The sequence below is a fragment of the Oryzias latipes genome, chromosome 14 (assembly GCF_053564925.1).
Source record: "Oryzias latipes strain Hd-rR chromosome 14, Olatipes_Hd-rR_3.1".
In the NCBI taxonomy this organism is placed as follows: Eukaryota; Metazoa; Chordata; class Actinopteri; order Beloniformes; family Adrianichthyidae; genus Oryzias; species Oryzias latipes.
This window is the reverse complement of record NC_136250.1, coordinates 28,881,643-28,899,088: the sequence shown is the minus strand read 5'-3', so window position 1 is coordinate 28,899,088 and position 17,446 is coordinate 28,881,643. Positions and strand designations below refer to the sequence as shown.

The window sequence follows — 17,446 nt, the reverse complement described above, 5'->3', positions numbered from 1 at the left end:
GTAGTGTGTATGTTTGGAGAGAAAAGATGAATATCGCAAATGCTTTTGTATAATAAGCAGTTTTTTAAAATCAAAATTAATATATTTAATATGTCCAATTTACATTTTTTGTGTGCAGGTTTTTTTTTTTTTACAATTTCCTAATTTTTATAAATTTATGAGATATTTATTGGTGGTCTGATTGAGTAAAGTCATTTTTATGTATTTAATTGTGAGCATTTTGGGCTCCATGTGGTATCACCCCTCCGGGCTAAAAGGATGTATCTGCAGGGAAGTAGAGCCTGTAATCCTTTAAGAGGATCAAGTGTGAGATCCAGAGGGAGGGATTCAGGAGCCACCGTCCGTCTGCGGCAGCCTGCACAGGACATTTGTCAACTTGGCAAAGGGAGCGTGCGGTTGGGTGAAGCACGCCGAGCTGTGGTCGGTTTGTTTTCGTGCCTTTGCACATCAAAAGGGCTGCAGGGTGGAGCTGCGTGAGGGAGATAGAGTGATTTGACGCTGGAGGAGATAAAGTAAATTGGTGAGGGAGCTTGGGCTGTTGTCATGACAACTAAAGGAAAGGGTGGAGCCTAAAGTCAAACTTCTCCTGTGCTGGTGAGTTTGTCATTGAGGATTCATTAGGCTCACAGAGGCGTGTAAACAAACAACTTTGTAACTATAAGGTGGTCTTCCACATTCCTTCCTCCCATCTAGGCGGCCATGACGGTTCTAGAGGTGATCTGCAGCCTGATTGGCTGGTTTTGTCTCTACCTGGTGTTCTGCTGGACGTTCTCCCAGCGAGGACCCGAGTGGAACTGCCGCCTGGTCACCTTCACCCACGGGGTCCTCATAGTGCTGCTGACGGCGTACGTGGTCTTCGTTGATGGACCCTGGCCCTTCACGCACGCCGGTAACCAATCAGAGATAGATGTTGCAGAAATATAGGCAGACTGACTATAAAAAAGCGGTTTCAAAATGCTACATCCTCCTGACTACCAGCAAGAATCCATTTGGTGCTGTAAAAATGTTTACAAAAACTACAACTCCCAGAGCTCCATCTCTTCATATTTAGTATACCGGTAATTGAAAAGCCCCAAATGTCTTCTGTAGATACCAGGAGATCATTCGCTAGAATGCAGTGGTTGGGAGATAATGTCCTACAGAGAATAAATCTGCATTTTTAACTGTGGCAGCTTTCTGTGCTCACTGAAGGTCAGTTTAGATCAATGACTGGATTACTGCTCAGTCGTCAGAAATAATTAGCAGAAGAAATCAGGATTTATCAAATGATGTTCCGCACTAATGAAGCGGAGAATAACCAACAACACAATGGTATCTGCTGTGAGCTCCATTCCGTTTAAAAACAAATCAAAAGTGCCGTTTGCAGCTCCGTTCCAGTCCAGTTTCAGCAGGTTTCGCTTTTCGTTACTCCACAGAAAAAGTTAAATTAAAATCATTTAATTTGCCACTCGTATTTTTGCAAATGCTCACATGATTGCCAACCAGTTTCCAGCCAGCAGCATCTCCGTCCTGTGGACCAAGAAGAGCCAACGTTGGCTGAGAACTGACTGGAATTTAAAAAAACCTCATAAATAATTGATTTTTTTATTTGATCATATTCATTTTGTAAACTATCTACAATTTTGATGCATATAAATTCATTATTGATGAACTTTATTCTGTAAAGTCCCACTCTGATACTGTTTAATCTATTTTCAAACTGTTCCCAGTGGGTTTTTTCATTCATGATATCATTTTAGCCAAAATAATAATAAAAAAACTGTAATTTTCAAAGACATAGTTTCTGCAGAGCGGCAGGAGTTCATTAGAAATTGAAGGAGTTTTGGGCGTTACTATGGTACGGAAGCCCCCACTTCCCGTCACCCATCTACATGCTCTCCTGCTAGCTTACAGCCACATGCTAACATTGGTGGTGCAACAAAAATGGTGAGAAGTATCAATGCTATCCAGCCGTACAGTTTTGATCCAGATTCCTGCTCAGACGAGGAAAACAAAGACGATCATGGATCTATTTGTCTGCAGGCGGATGATGCATCAGAATGGAGCAGAGCTGGGAGCTTGTGACTCCACCCAGTGTATTTTCTACATTAATATTATGATCTTTTTTAAACAGCGTTTTTTTTGTCTGTTTCTCTTTCAAAATTATTTGAATAAAAAATACTCAGAAATGCAGGTTGTAGTTAAATTTTCTTTATATGTCCTCATCAGAAAAATTTCACAAGAACATGTGAAACACTTCATTAGAGTGGCTTTTGAGTCAGAAATCCAAGTGAAAACCAACTGTAGTGACAATTGACAATTCTACTCATGCAAACACAAACTGCATTCACTTTCAATCATGAGGTACAGAAAACTAACTGTAAAATATAAATAAAATAATCAATGTAAATGTGTTGCGCAGAAATTATAAGTTTTTTTTAATCTACTTTTTATCCATTTAACATTAAATCAGTAACTCATCTATTTTCCCCTCAGATTTCAGCCACTTATCACCGAATAAAAGGTTTGCCAAACTCCATGTTTTCCAACTAACCTGCCAGTATATCTTTTCATTGGAAAAACACACCTGGTCCAGGTAATCTGCAGCAGGTGGGGTTTTTGGGTTTCTAAAAGACCAGCACCATTTTGGACCCCTGACCACCCCCAGGTGGGTCAGTTAGCAAAGATTTAGGCCTTCATCAAGAATGAAAAACATTCAATCTTGAGGTTGTTTTTTTTTACATGTATGCAAAAGATTAATAGTAAGTTTATGGTACAATTTAAACAATGTTGACCACACCCATTAAAGAGATTATGTTGCTTTTATTGGTTAGATGCTTGATCAGGCCATCTCTGTTTTCGAGACACACTTTGAAATACAAAGTTTAGGGAAGTGTTATGTTTATTAAAAATAGTTTAGGTTACGTAACTGTTTAAATACCAGTTTTAGACAATTATTTCCACCCAGACACACCATAAGTAGAAGTGATGAACGTCCGGTTGCATAGATTGTAATTTGGCAGATTTTTATTGCCACCCGCTGCATTGGAGGTGCAATAATCCCCACTTTAACACCGAACGTATTGGACATAAGTGCCGATAAATATCAGAAACAATAAGTTAATCCTCAGTGTACATATACAATCAGTTATGGATTGTCGTCTAAGAAAGACATAATTGTAAAAACTAAAGTGTTTTGATAAAAGTGTTGGTGAACTCTGCTTTCAGGCACAGAAAACACCGAGCTCCAGACGTTGGCCCTGGCCGTCTGCCTCGGCTACTTCTTCTTCGACCTGGGCTGGTGTGTGTGTCATCGCACCGAGGGCGCCGTCATGATGGCACACCACGCCGCCAGCATCCTGGGAATTCTGCTGGCGCTGTCCATGGGAGTGTCGGGCTGCGAAACCTGCGGCGTCATCTTCGGCAGCGAGATAACCAACCCTCTGCTGCAGACCCGGTGGTTCATCCGCCAGCTGGGACTGTACGACAGCCTGCTGGGCGACGCCGTGGACCTCCTCTTCATCCTGCTCTTTGCCTTTGTGCGCGTGGGCGTTGGCACCGTCATGTTTTACTGTGAACTGACCTCTTCAAGGACTTCACTGATCATGAAGCTGGGAGGTGTTGTTATGTACGGCCTGGCATGGGTGTTCATGGTGGACATAGCCAGGTTTGGCTACAAGAAGAGCAGAGCCAAGTACAAAAAGTGGAAGGAGAACCACAAATGTAAAGAAAAAAGTGCAGGGGTGCCATCTAACAACTGAAGGAATGCTAGGAAGTCATGGCGCAGCAGAAGGGCGGTCGACATCCGATCGGAAGATTGCAGGTTCGATTCCAGTCCGTGTGTCGAAGTGTCTTTGGGCAACCACATTGCCTCTGGTGGATGTGGGTTGGACCCTGCAATAGTCAAATCTGTACAGGTGGCCCCGCGCGAAATATCAAGGTTGTAGTCCGCTTCGTGAACCTGCAGAGAAAAAAATGTTCATACCTGTTTTTCTACGGTTCTGCTGCAGCGATGGGTAGTAGTGAAGGCTTGACACATAAGGGTGAAGTGGGTGAAACGTACCTACCAGAGCTGTTTTTGCCCGATACATTTGCTGTCTGTTCAGCCTGACTGTTGAAGATGAGGAAATTAGACTGTAATGTGTGTGGGAATCCTGTGGGCGCCCTAAGGGCACTTGAGCAGCACGTGCACACGCCGTGCGTGCAGCATTCACACACAGTGAGGAGCCAGTAACTGACGGGCACAATTGGTGAGGCGTAAGGACAGCGTACGACAGCATCACCTGTACGTCATAAATGCGTGCATCTTCCATCATCCTTACAAACACTTCACGGTGATACAATTACTACACGCACAGCAATGGTACGGTCCATTTTTTTGGCGTCCCTTGATGTGGCCATAGGAGCCTTAAGGGAACTTCGAGACACACCTGCGCTCCCGCAGCAACCCTCCACTGTCCCGGACAGCCCAAAAAACCCGCAGCTCATGCACGGATGCATGTGACTGGGGCTCAAGTCCTCTCTTTTGAAGCACTATGGGTGCCATACAGAAGCGTTTGATGTCAACAATGACAACACTTAAGTCAATCCAACTGTTGACGGTCTTATAATTTCCCCACACTGAGTCAGACATCGACCAACCAGTGTCAAGGTAAACAAAGGTTGAGGTTACATTATCAGACACTGACCAGATCATGTCCGAAAAGTAGTTTTTTGGATAGATGGATAGATTTTTTTTTTGTAACCCTTGTGCTATCCTAGGCACGTTAACATTGGGAGTTGGGTCATCTAGACCCACTAGACAGAGCTCTGAACCTTTTTTCTTCAATGATTTGTGATCTTCACTGGTGTTTATGGATTACATGAAATCTTTCCACCTTTGTCATGGTAGGGGGAACACATCAATGCAAGGGTGGGGTCATCTAAGATAGCACAAGGGTTAATTTAGCAGCTGATCTGTAAACTAAATAGTTTTTAAGTTAATTTTAGTTGTTCTCGTGGGACATGAATTTAATCAGAAGGCAGATCATTAGTTAAAACTAAAATATTGTTTTTTTTAAACCCCTCAACTGTTTTTGAGGAATTTTTAGGTTTATTTCTTAAGTTGTGTAGAAAATTGATTTGAACTAGAAGGAGCTGCATTTCCAGAAGAAAATGCAGAGTTGAATGCTGTATTTCTGAATGAAAGCTGAATTTGCTGAGGAAATGGCGAAAGACTTGTTTGAGAAAAATGCCCGAGCCGGTTCTTGAACCGGCGAGCTTCTGCACCAAGCATTCCAGATGTTTTTCTATGGAGCCAAAAATCCTGGAATATCTTGAAATGTTGAAGGATTCGAAGGACCAAAAGTCTTGGCTGGAATAAGATGAAACAGTTGAATATTTTGAATGGTTGAAATGGGAGAAAAATTGTAGAAGTTAAGTGCCGAGAAACGATGGAAGATAGAGCAAAGAAGAAAAAAAACAATACAAAAGACAGATGTTTCTAACAGAGGGAATGTAACCTGCCTGTCAAAAATAAAGAGTTCAATTTCTACTTTAATAAAAAATCTGAATTTAAAAGTCAAACTGTGGTCAGTTGTGTTTTTTGAAGTGGGCGAGAGACTGAATCAGCTTGACTTTGTTCTTTCACATTGACATCTGGTAACTGAAGCCGTTTTTCTGTAAGTAAATAAAAATCAGGCGAAAACATCAACTGATTGCTTTTTTTTTTTATTGGTGTCAGCAGATACAATAACGGAGACTTTGCATTCAAACTCTACTCTTTCCTCAGGTGAAGCATCAGGAGGCGGTTTGACAGCAACATGATTGGCGGGTCACAGAGTCAAACATCAGTCCTGACCTGTCCATCAATTATCAGGGTTCAGTGAGGAGGCGGGGACTTCTCCGGAGTCCGACAGTGAAAACCAAGTGCCCACGTTTACTACAAACTTTTTCATTTGTTGAACCAATCAAGTTAAATCCACAGATCCAGTAAAAGTGTGTGTAGAAAGTGCTCCAAGCTGCAAAACTACAGACAACTGGGGCGGCACTCATGTCCTATTTACACGCTGATGCGCCGTGTCATTCTGGATGACCCAAAAAACATCATTTTCATCTCCGTTTCGCTCATAAACTGCCTGTTGGCATAAACTGTAGTGATATTTGTGATGCTACATTCATGCACAGAGTTCTGAAACCTCCAGAGAAGCTGTGATCAAGTCCCCAAAAGATGCATTTCAAACAACTCGCTGATAAAAAAAAAAAAAACCTTCTTATAAAGAGTAATGCACAGTCTTCAGACCCTTCAACTAAGTGGTCAAACAGGGAAAACTACCTCCTCTCAGTTTTTATTCATAAATAATTTCAGATAGGAACATTAATGTTCTGTTTGTCACATCTTTGTTTCCTAAATATCTGATCTGCCTCTTTCCACGTCTTTTTCGTGGATTATTGGACATTAGTTGGATTATAAAAGCTTGACTATAATACAAAAAAGGCAGAAACCTGGGAATAAGCCTCTCCAGTGTCAGCATAAATATTCTAGCTTCTTTGAACGCGACTAAACAGGATGTGACATCACATCTCAGCAATGCTCTGAAACCAAACTGGTTTTTCCCTCATTTTCCCAGATGGAGGCGCTGTAGAGCACTGAAACTTTAGTTTTTCTGTTGACCGTTGGCTGCTCTTTATTCACAGACGGCTGCTTTTCTAGAGATCTTGCTTCAGCAGGCAAAGGACAGCTGAAGAACATTAACGGGGTTCTTGGATCAAGGCGTGACCTTGTTTTTGAAGCACTAGAAGTGATGGGGAAGCTTGCAGGAGGATTGATGTCAGCAGAACCCGGTGGCTGCGGCTGCAGATCGGCCGGAACAGCCTCCCAAACCCTGAAGCTGAAGAGCGGCTCCAAATCCCGGCGGAGAAAAAAAAGCGTTTGGATTTTTATGGACACTGAAGCTTGTTGTAGATGGAAAAGGCACAGCTAGTCTTTCTCAAAGGGAGGGGGGAGATTTGACCTGTAGAAACCGTTAGAGATTTTGCTTTCAAAAATAGGCGCTTTGATAGTTTAGGCGTTGAATCATCTCAGTTGTCCAAATGTTAATTTCTGTTTTAGGTTTTCAGCTAATTTCTGCTGTTTCTGGGCAACACTTTGAATACTTTCACACCTGAAAGTGTTGACTCTTTCCACCTTAAGGTCTTGATTCTCTTTGTGTCAAACTTCTCCTCTTCAGACCAATAAATCCAGTGTTTCACAACATTTATCCAGCGTATTTTAGGAGTCATCCCATCATATTTGTCTGCTACAGTGAAGCATTCTTCATTAGGATTGAGGTTTCCTCTCCTGCCTCTTAAAGCCTTCATCGGGATGTTTTCAGAGGCTCCAGTTTCTTCAACAAACAGCTGGACTTCTGTCTTCATTGGAGTCCGTCTGAAAGAAAACCAGGCACAGCGTTTAGGGAGCGTTCATCATGGAGGAAGGCCGACCTCAGGGAGCAGAAACCAACCCGTGTTGTCAGAGTCGGGAACGGCATCGCCGTGAATTTGACGCAGTTCTTTGTACTTCATCTCCACTTCCTGGAACCGTGAAAACAAAAACGATTACCAGGCAACGACACAACAAAATGTTCTCTCACAAAAGAGAGACAGATGCTGAAAGTTTCAAAGCTGCAGGTTTTATTTTCCTCCTGCTTCACGATCAAAATGAATCATTTAAAGATCACCCCCTATTTGGTCAATTAACTGTTAATAAGAACACTGTTAATATATTTATTAATCCCATACAAGCAATTTATAGATAGCTTGTGAATAGGATTAACAAATGCTAATAAATGTCTTTATGCTTGTTAATGTCTTATAAGTAGTTTATTAAGGACTCTTATTATAAAGCGTTACCTAAAAAGGTGAATTAAACAAAACCACAGAATAAACTGGAAAAAGGGCAAAGAAACAACATAATAGTGGCTACTTGGTGAACTCCACCAAGCTCCAATTGCTTTAGCTTTTTAAATAAGCTTCAATCAGGAAGTCAGAGTGACAGGTGTTGCTTTGAACATCCTCTGAAGGTGGTAACCTCCATCCATTTTCAGAACCCACTAAATCACTTTCGGGGTCATGGGGTTGCTGGAGCCTGTCCTAACCACTGTTGGGTGAAATCGGGGTTCACCTCAAACAGGTCGCCAGTCGGTCACGAGGGTACACAACCACACACACACACACACAACTAACAGACAATTTAGACAATTTACTTCATCTATGAAACGTTTTTGCACTGTGGGAAGAAGTGCCTGGAGCAAACCCCAGCCGGGATTTGAACCAGGGCCTTCTAGCTGTGAGGTGAGAGTGTTGACCACTACACAACCACATGCTTACATTTAGAAGCATTGATATAAATTATGAACCAGAGATGATAGTCCCTCACAATAAAAGACAAATTTCAATGTATTAAGGACTCCCCTCATTCTGTAATCACACTAATTTAATTAAAGTTTTTTTTATTTGAGCCTTTGTATGCGGTCATGCTGGAATAAACGTTTGTCCAACACGTAAAGGTACGTTTTGCTGAAACATCTTTGCAAAGTGAACAAAGTCTCTTCAGTTTCTGTGGGGTCAAAAAATGCTCTTATTTTGAAGGATGGAGGTATCTGTAGCTCTGTTGGTTGGTTGGTTTGCTTGAAGGTTTGATTCCTGACTGGACACACCAACTCCTCACTGGCCTGCAGTTGAATGGTCTACTGCTTTTAAACCAGAACTTGTGCATGACGAAAACTCCTGAACAGATCAGGACCCCCCTCACTAAAATGTGCAAAATGTTAGGAGCGTATGAGGAGCATTTCCATCTGAGCTCGATATGCACCTCGTCATACATCAACAGGGCGTGGTGGAGCTTTTGCCGCCCCCGTCGTACCTTCAGGTGCTGCAGGTCGGCCTGCAGGAGGCGCAGGTAGGTCATCAGCTGCCTGCTCAGGTTGGGTCCATTCGCCCCCGCCTGCGAAGAGGAGGACAGCAGCTTCCTGATGTCGATGGCGACGTCCACGTCTGCGTCATCTTCAGCAGTGCTCTCGTCGGAGCATCCTCCAAAATCAAACACCGCAAAACCTCCTGGATGGAAGTCAAGACAGTTTTTTTTTTTAATGAACGTGTTCCAGAAGGAAAAGCTCAGCAGATCTTTGGACCGGCAACCCACCATTTTGCTCTGCGGTTTCCAGAAGCCCTTCGGCTGCAGAGGAGGGCTGCGGGTTCTCTTTGGCAGGACCGCCCTCCTCACAACCTGAGTCGATCTGAGCGGGCGGAAAGCTGTTCATCTGAACTGCCCCGTTCGGCTTGTTTGCCCCGCCTTCCTCCTCCGCCTCTCTGCTCTTCAAGTGAGTGAAGAGGATCTGCCTCAGTGTCGCCACTGGAACAGAAGCAGGGGAGCAATGACTTCTTTCTTATGTTGGCGGAACATCTCAGAGTCAGATCTGTGCAGAGGACCTACAGGTCTGCAGAGCTTCTTCAGCTTTGGAGGAGGGGAAGCTGAACTCCATGTTCTCCTCGCTTTGGATGGCGATACCCTGACGGGATCCTGCAGATTCCCGCAGCAGCCTCTCAGCCAGCTGCCCGTTCAAGAAGGCCTCCAGTTCTGCTTCATCCACCTCCTCCACCTCCTCCTCAACCTCCTCTCTTTCTGTCACTGGCAGCTCCTCTTCCTCTGATCTCTCTGCCACAGTCAGCTCCTCTACCTCTTGCCTGCCTGTTACAGTCAGCTCCTCTTCCTCTTGCCTGCCTGTTACAGTCAGCTCCTCTTCTTCATCTTCCGATTTTAGGCAGTCAAAAGGGTTGACGGGAGCTGGAATGTCGAGAGGAAGGGCAGCCTCTTTATCTGGAAGGCAGATAAACACATTAAAGTAGAAAAACCTGCCTTGAAATTCATTTTGCTCCTATAGAACCATTGGTATCATATTTGATCCACGCATTTCTGAGACCCCTATCTTATTAGCGTGATGCAAACTTTCCTTAAAAAACCATTTTACATGACGTGGTCAATGTTTTCTGCCCCCTTTAGTTCATTATCACTCCACTAGGGGCAGTAGATGGGCTTTTCCTGCTTATTTCAAAATGGCTGCTCCCTCAAAAACACTTTTGGTGGGCGAAATTTAGCTATTTTCCAAAACTTTTTGGTGAGAATAACCCATCTATTGTTATCCCAAATTTGAACCCTTTAACCCCTGAGCCGCCATCAACAACAGAAGAAGAACACACCGTCTTTGCCTCTTTCTACGTATTCCAAAAGATCCTAAAAGGTGAGAAAAGCAGCTTGGCGACGGGATTAGTCACCTATTGTTGTGTATCTGTTCCTTTCAAATACAAGGGTTTGTTTTAGCTAAAATGCTCCTGGTGTTCAATCTGCTCTATACCGATCTTACAGATTTGTCATTGATTCCCATCATCCTGTCTGCATTCAGTTTCTTCTGTGGGTTTCCTAGGACCAAACACCTCCATGGACGCGAAGAGTGTGGACAGAAACTGCTTCAGCGATCAAAAAAAGTCCCTTCTATTTTTGCACAATCATCCAGACAAACAAATTTTAGACCTTTTAAGCGCTTTATAATGTTAATTCCTCACAAAAAACATCCCCAAAGCGGGATTTTGATCCATTCGCACATTTCTGAGGATTCCTCCCAAAACCTGCACTCTTAACACAAGCCCCTCCCAATCCCTGAAAACAAGCGGGTTCTCACATTGTGACATCACAAAGTGAAGAACAGCCCTTTACAGGAAGAGTCTGCGCTGACAGCCCCATCCCCAGGCTAACAGACACGCCCACTTTCTATGTGCAGCTAGCTCGGACAAACGTTTTCTGTTTATATGAACAAAATGCACATCCATCTTTGCAAAAGTTCAGATGTTTGTTTTTGTGGGAGAAACCCATAGGATGACATCATAAAATGGGCAGGAAAATGAGCTGTAAAAGTAGCTCATTTCATTTTAAAAAATAGTTCTTTAGTGTGCCAAAGGTAATATATTTTCATATTTATGGATATAGCAGGATATCGGCCCCTTTAACTAGTAATACTTGCTGTGTAGAAAAATGCTAAATTGGTTGATGATGAATTCTTTATAAAACAGTTGCATCATGTTAAAAATGTGAGACAGTGGCTAAATAAGGCATTTCTTATCCTGAACAGTACTGTCAATTTTTTTGCATCTTAAAATAAAATGGTTGTGATCAAAAACTTACCAAATTACCAAATGGATTATAATTAAAATGACGTATATTTCATCTAAAACATATTCTTAACCATCTTAATTTCCCCCAAAAAGTAAATTTTCTGTCAATTCTTTGATGTATTGGGCTACATAGGGTTAAATCTTCCTAAAATACCTGACGACGTGATGCTTCCATTGGTCACAGCGTTGGTCTGCGCGCCGGCTTTGGGGATGTTGCTGTTCATAATCTCGATAACGTCCCGCTCGGCTCTGAAACAAACTCGCAGAGTGAGCAAACAAAAACGGTGGCGAGCGGCGACCTCAGAGCAGCATCAAACTCACTCCGTCTGAGGTTGAGGCAAGCCACTGTTATGAGATTTGGCCTTCATGGAGTCCGCACTTTGAGTGATCAGATATTGCCACCTAAACGAGCAGAGATGAATATTAAAATATATTTAAATATTGTAAATAAATAAAAAACACACAGACTCACATTCTCTGGTCCGTGACAGTCTGAGCCGTCAGCTCGTAAATTTGAGCTCCGTTTTCCGACATGGACAGAACGAAGAAGGACTTGTTGTCTGATGTGGACAAAAACATAAACAGTGGGACTTTATTACATAATATTAAAAGCCCCAAGTTTGTGTCACACAGCCACAATGTACATTTTGCACATTTTCCATGTATGAAATTTTGGTTTTTCGTGATTCTTGCCTGATAAACGTAATTCATACGTGAGTAGATGTCTGTCAATGTGCGCAGATGTCTGTCGAGGGTTTCGGCCAACGGGACTTTACGTAAATTTTTGTTCGGTTGAGAATTACGCAGTTTATGTGTATTTTACGTAGTTTATGCACAATTATTACATAAATTTTACGCAATTCTGCGTGATTTTTGCGAGATACATCCTCAAATTTGTGGCTTTGTCTAACTGGCTTTTCCCGCATGAACTGACGATGTATAACTTTGCCACATGTATCACGTTAAAAATACCCTTTTTTGCGTGATTTATTCGTACTTCTTCCGTGGTTTTAACCTGGTTCATTCATGACACATCTGTGAAAATTTCACGAAAAGACAACAACTTTTCTCACTCTTTCCATGTATTTTCACATATGCCCAATTTTCCTATGGGCAATGTACGCAAAATGTACGTAGAGCCTGTGGAACACGGCCTTTTGTCAATGAGGGTTGACCCGTGTGGGGGCTGCAGGTTTTTGGGTTGTCCAGGTCCATGGAGAGTCACAGAGAGGAGCAGTTGGATCTCAGGTGTTCTTTTGCGGTGTGTAGGACCACCTCGAGGGACGCCATGAAAATGTAAAGTATCATTGTCGTGTGTGTGCGGTAAGTGTACTTGTCTTTGTAAGGCTAATGGTAGTTGCACACATTTTTGGTCGTATGGGTGATCCTGTCGTACGGTGCCATAACGCCACACCTTAGTCGTGAGTGTGCTGCGAGTACGTGCCCACACAACCTGCATTCTGATATTGCATTCTAATGTCCAATCCATATGACAAGCCTGTTTCTAAACCCCTTCAGTTACCTTTATGTGTTAAACAAGTGTTATGTAAAAATGTACATGAGTGTTTTCTCTCTTCAATTTACCAAGGGGATTACTATGGTGGTTCATAAGGGTCAAAACACAACACTTTAGATTCGCAACACAATACAAAATAACACGCTACACTTTGTCACAACGCTCAAGAAATTAACTGACAACACGAAACAATAACTCAAAAGAAAGTATACCTGCAACGGAAGTTGCTCTGTTTTTATTCTGAAATTTCCCCTGGGCTAAAACATCGGTAATCACATCTCCATTCAGGATTCATGAGATCGTTCAAAGATTCTAAATTGATTTTGTTGTGTGATTTTGTTGGTTAAATGTTTCATCTTGTGAGTTATTGTTTTGTGTTGTGAGTTAATTGTTTCATATTGTGAGTTAATTGTTTCGTGTTAAGAGTTCATTGTTTTGTGTTGAAAGTTATTTTTTCGTGTTGTGAGTTAAATGTTTTGTGTTGTGAGTTAAATGTTTTGTGTTGTGAGTTAAATGTTTTGTGTTGTGAGTTATTGTTTCGTGTTGTGAGTTAAATGTTTCGTGTTGTGTGTTTTAGCGTTGTCACAAATTGTAGTGTGTTATTTTGTGTTGTGTTTCAGTGCGATTCATGTATTGTCCCTCTTTTCCTCTCCCCTCCTGGGGAGTGGGAGTGCTTCCAGACTCCAGTTGGCTCATCCGTGCTCCAGTTCCTGACCGTTTACCTCGTCTCTGCTCCTGCTCCTACACCTGGCTGTGGTTCCTGTCTCCGGCTCGACTCGCGCCTTTGACTGTCCCGATAACCACGGCTGGATGAAGCTCGTCTGCTGGACTTTTATATATGTAGTTGTAGATTTTGATAAGTCAATTCTTCTCTAAGATTTCTGGTAAATCGCCTGTCCGTCCTGGGGGAGGATCCCTCCTTCATGTGGGCACCCCTGAGGTTTCTTCGTTTTTTCCGGAATCCTTTTTTTTGGGGAGTTTTTCCTTACCGCGAAGGGGGTCTAAGGGCAGGGATGCCAGTATAGCTTAGTCAGTTTGTTAGTTCATTTTAGTATTTTTCTATTGAACTCTTTGTATTCGTGATCCTTTTGAGTTCATGTTTTACTTCAAAGCCAATCGAGACGACTGTTGTTGTGATTTTGGGCTATACAAATAAAATTGAATTGAATTGTTATTTTGATGTGCAAATCTTTAGTGTTGTGTTGTGACCCTTCTGGGCCACCGTAGTTTAGGACCTTGATGTTTTGGGCAGACCACCTACGTACAGGTTTGCCCATTTTTTACCTGCGAGCAGCCCATGTCAACTCGTACGGGCAGTTGTTACAAAGACACAAATTAAACGGAAGAGTACAAAAATACAAACAAAAAAGTTAAAAGTTAGAACTCCAGCAAACTAAAAAACCTCAAACAGTTTGTATTTCCTGTTAGGACACCAAAAACCCAAACAGCCAGGGTGTGCCATCATCACTTAAAAAAAGTATTCAAAAAAATGATCAAAACCTTCAATACTGAAAACGCTCTTTAGGACTGACGGCTTTACCAGTTGCCACGGGTCGGACGAGAACAGTGTTGAGTTTGATGATGGGGCTGAAGATGTTCTTCAGATCAGCAATGCTGGCGAGATTCTTGCCGTGCAGCTTGAGTACCAGACGCTCATCTTGCTTCTGCAGCAGAACCATGATGTCCTCCAGCAGCAGAGTGTAAAGCTCTGAAACAAAGGTTCACGTCTGGAAATCACTTTGGATAAATAAAGAGACAGATGAGGCTCTCTGCAGGAGGAAGTTCGTTTGATCAAATCAGGTAGTTTGCAGTTTTTTTATCTCAACTCGTGGGAGTTTTCTGCAAACAGCTTCCTGCAGCACACACAATCATACGTCATGAGTGGTGTTGTGTGACCCGTGGACGCTACTCGCCGCCGCCTTCGTGGCCCTCCTAGATGCCTCTCACTCTCCTCTTCTCTGGTCAGAGCTGCACGGGACAAATTCACTTTTTCAAAATAGCGGCTTTTCTGTTCGTTTTATCTCCATAGCAACCATTTAATTTTTTGGTCACCTGGGAGTGACGGACAGGTCTATGTAATTTTTAGAAGAATCCGCACTAGTAAATTCTAGGATTTTCTTGGCAACTGAGGTTTTTTGTTAATCACGACCACATTCCTAAAATGGTCATATCATATGTCATATCGTTGCATTCAATTTGAGCCAGGGATTCCTGTATGACATTTTCACAATATTCAAGTAAAATGTATGTAAGCAACAGGGAACGCCACTTTTACGAGCTCGCCATCCAAACACCAGTCAAAATTTACAAACTTTTTTGTAAATTTTTCGCAATTATGCTTGAGGAGTTAGAGGGAAGAGTTTAAACTTGCAGAATGTACTGAAAGTCAATTTTTTAAAGACAAAATAGACTCACAGGATTTGTGTGTGTGTAATTTTTGCACGTTTGTGTGTAACATTTGATTTGTGTGTGCACAATGATGTATTCAGATGTACACTCCATTGTCAAAAACATACACATCTTTAAATCACATGCACCTATCGCCTGACACACACAGCAGACAATATCACATATCACTCCTTTCACTGTGAGATTTGTGCATGGATGTTGCGTTACAGTGGTGCTAGAATGCTGGGTCATCAGAGTTTTCATATCCACCGCTTTGAACTTGAATAATAACTAGTAAAAACTTCACAACTTGAATAACTCCAATATCTGTATTTTATTTGACTTCCTGTTCTCCAGACGCTCAAACCAACAGCAATTTATAAAAAATCAGAAAAGCAGAAGAAGATACCAATTGTCTTGTCTCTGTTGACTTTCCAGGACAAAGGCCCCTCGTGCACCATCTTCTTTTTGGTCAGATCGAGGTTCTGGGTGGGAAAAGAAATCCCCGTGAGGTGCAGACCCACAGAGGTGACACTAAAGTGGACGTTTTCATGTTTTCGTACCTTCAGCTCCAGAATCAGAGGGTTTTCGCTCTGTTTGAGCGAGGAGAGGTCTAACCGGCGCATATACTCTTCCAACCGCTGTTCAAAGACAAAGTACTTCAGATTCCAACAGTCGGACTCGAACGAGGCGTGGGGTTTTCTATCTACCTGTTTGTTTTCCGCCTCTTTCACAGCCTGGTTGACATGGTTGAGGATCTTCTTGCAACATTCTGCAGCTTTCCTGACTTTGTCCCTTTCCTCTCCCTCATCTGTTGGTAAATAATATATTTTTTTTAAAACTAGAAGGAGCTGCATTTCCAGATGAAAATGCAGGGTTGAATGCTATATTGGTGAATGAAAATGAAACTTAAAGGGTAACAATTGAAAAAAAGACAGAAAGAAATGATCAAAGTTGACCATGGATAAAGTGAAAACAGCACAATAACAAAAAAAGACATTTTTGTGAAAAACGCCAGGGATTCCAAGGATTCCCCATGTATTTCAATGGAGGCAAAAATCCTGGGAATCCTGGAATATCTTGACAAGTTCAAGGATTTGAAGGAACAAAAGTCACAGCAGGAAAGAGCTGAAAGAGACTATTCAGATGACATTTGAATAGTCATCTGAAAACTCGTAGAAGGAGTTAAGCCCCCAAAAAATGGAGGAAGATTGTAATAAAGAAAGAGAAACAGGAAAACAATGGGTTGAATACTTTACAGCATTCAGCCCATAAACTGGTGGGGAACAAGCGATACAGCTGCTGGTCGTACCCGTGTACTTAGTGATATTAGCCAGCAGGAGCGGGTACTTGGTGACCCTCTGCATCTCCACAGGGATGATGTCCTTCAGCTGCAGCCTGCGGCACAAACGGTTGCTTTCTGCTTCCTGAGTCCAGACAATCAAAAAAAAAAGGAGAAATATTGCAGACCTAACACATTTAATCTCTTAAAATACCAAAAATAAAAACCATCTCTGTGACGGAGTTTGAGTCTGGGCTCACCTGCATGAATGAGTTAAACCTCTGGTCCTTTTTCTTCTTCGTCTTGATGAGCTCCAGAGCTGAAGGCTGGTTGCTGCAGAAAGTTCCCACCGCTCTCTTCATCTTCTCCTCCTCCTCCCCGCTGAACTGAGACGAGAAACCAAAATGACATGAAGCACGTCACTCGACTTTTCCGTCGTATTATGCATACGTGTCTCCTGCCACGCCCGCCTCACCCATGAGAGGAGGTCGTCTCCGATCTGCCCGATCACTGACGTCTCGCTGCGTTTCCTGACGGCGGCCATGTGTTCCGTTATGGAAACTGTTGGAGAAAGAACCGATCTCTTGATTTTTTTGGGGACCTGCTGTTGGTGTCATCTAAACCAGCGGCTTCTATCAACTTTTTTCATTTTTAAGGTCAGATAATATTGTTACGGACCAACTTGTACGAGGCCAAAGTGGGCAACCAATTTTATTTTATTTTTTTGAGCTTCCAGTTTCTCTTAACTTTTGAGGGGAACATTTATCTTCATCCTCTGTAAAACATCTGCAGCTGCTTTCAACTTTATTTGTTCCCTAGATTTTGTGTAGAAACCGTTAACACAGTTTTTCCCCTAACCCACTGTGGCGTTGTCACTTTATTACTTAATATGATGTCAGGGTGTAGATATGCTGTCTGAGGGTTAAAAACATACTGACAAAAAAAAAAAAGAGCCAAGAGGTTCTCTGAGTTGCAGAAATTAACTCATGGAGTTCTGTGTAAAAAAACAACAAATTCTGCTGAAAAGTTGGTTGTGGTCTTTGCCAGAACCGCTGTGAGCCGTTTATCTGGTGGAAGGGAGCCACGCCCCTCCAAGC

The 17,446-nt window shown here is 42.4% G+C and overlaps 2 protein-coding genes across 2 annotated transcripts in view; one reads left to right on the top strand and one right to left on the bottom strand.

Annotated features, from left to right (window-relative positions):
* Positions 1-367: 367 nt before the first annotated feature.
* On the top strand, positions 368-5,544 carry tlcd5b (TLC domain containing 5b). Its single transcript, XM_023962132.2, has 3 exons — positions 368-594; positions 694-889; positions 3,208-5,544. The coding sequence occupies exons 2-3, from the start codon at positions 700-702 to the stop codon at positions 3,738-3,740; spliced, it is 723 nt and encodes a 240-aa protein (XP_023817900.1). The 5' UTR covers positions 368-594; positions 694-699; the 3' UTR covers positions 3,741-5,544.
* Positions 5,545-5,672: 128 nt separating this feature from the next.
* arhgef12b (Rho guanine nucleotide exchange factor (GEF) 12b) overlaps positions 5,673-17,446 on the bottom strand; it is a 45,806-nt gene continuing 34,032 nt past the window's right edge. The window contains exons 22-36 of the mRNA XM_023962128.2: positions 16,825-16,910; positions 16,610-16,735; positions 16,380-16,494; positions 15,778-15,878; positions 15,631-15,708; positions 15,477-15,552; positions 14,220-14,387; positions 11,636-11,723; positions 11,485-11,565; positions 11,318-11,412; positions 9,431-9,814; positions 9,140-9,349; positions 8,861-9,054; positions 7,461-7,530; positions 5,673-7,384 (exon numbers count right to left, since the gene is read on the bottom strand). Coding sequence (XP_023817896.1) covers positions 7,371-7,384; positions 7,461-7,530; positions 8,861-9,054; positions 9,140-9,349; positions 9,431-9,814; positions 11,318-11,412; positions 11,485-11,565; positions 11,636-11,723; positions 14,220-14,387; positions 15,477-15,552; positions 15,631-15,708; positions 15,778-15,878; positions 16,380-16,494; positions 16,610-16,735; positions 16,825-16,910 — 1,886 coding nt within the window. The 3' untranslated portion in view covers positions 5,673-7,370. The remainder of the gene's footprint in view (positions 7,385-7,460; positions 7,531-8,860; positions 9,055-9,139; positions 9,350-9,430; positions 9,815-11,317; positions 11,413-11,484; positions 11,566-11,635; positions 11,724-14,219; positions 14,388-15,476; positions 15,553-15,630; positions 15,709-15,777; positions 15,879-16,379; positions 16,495-16,609; positions 16,736-16,824; positions 16,911-17,446) is intronic.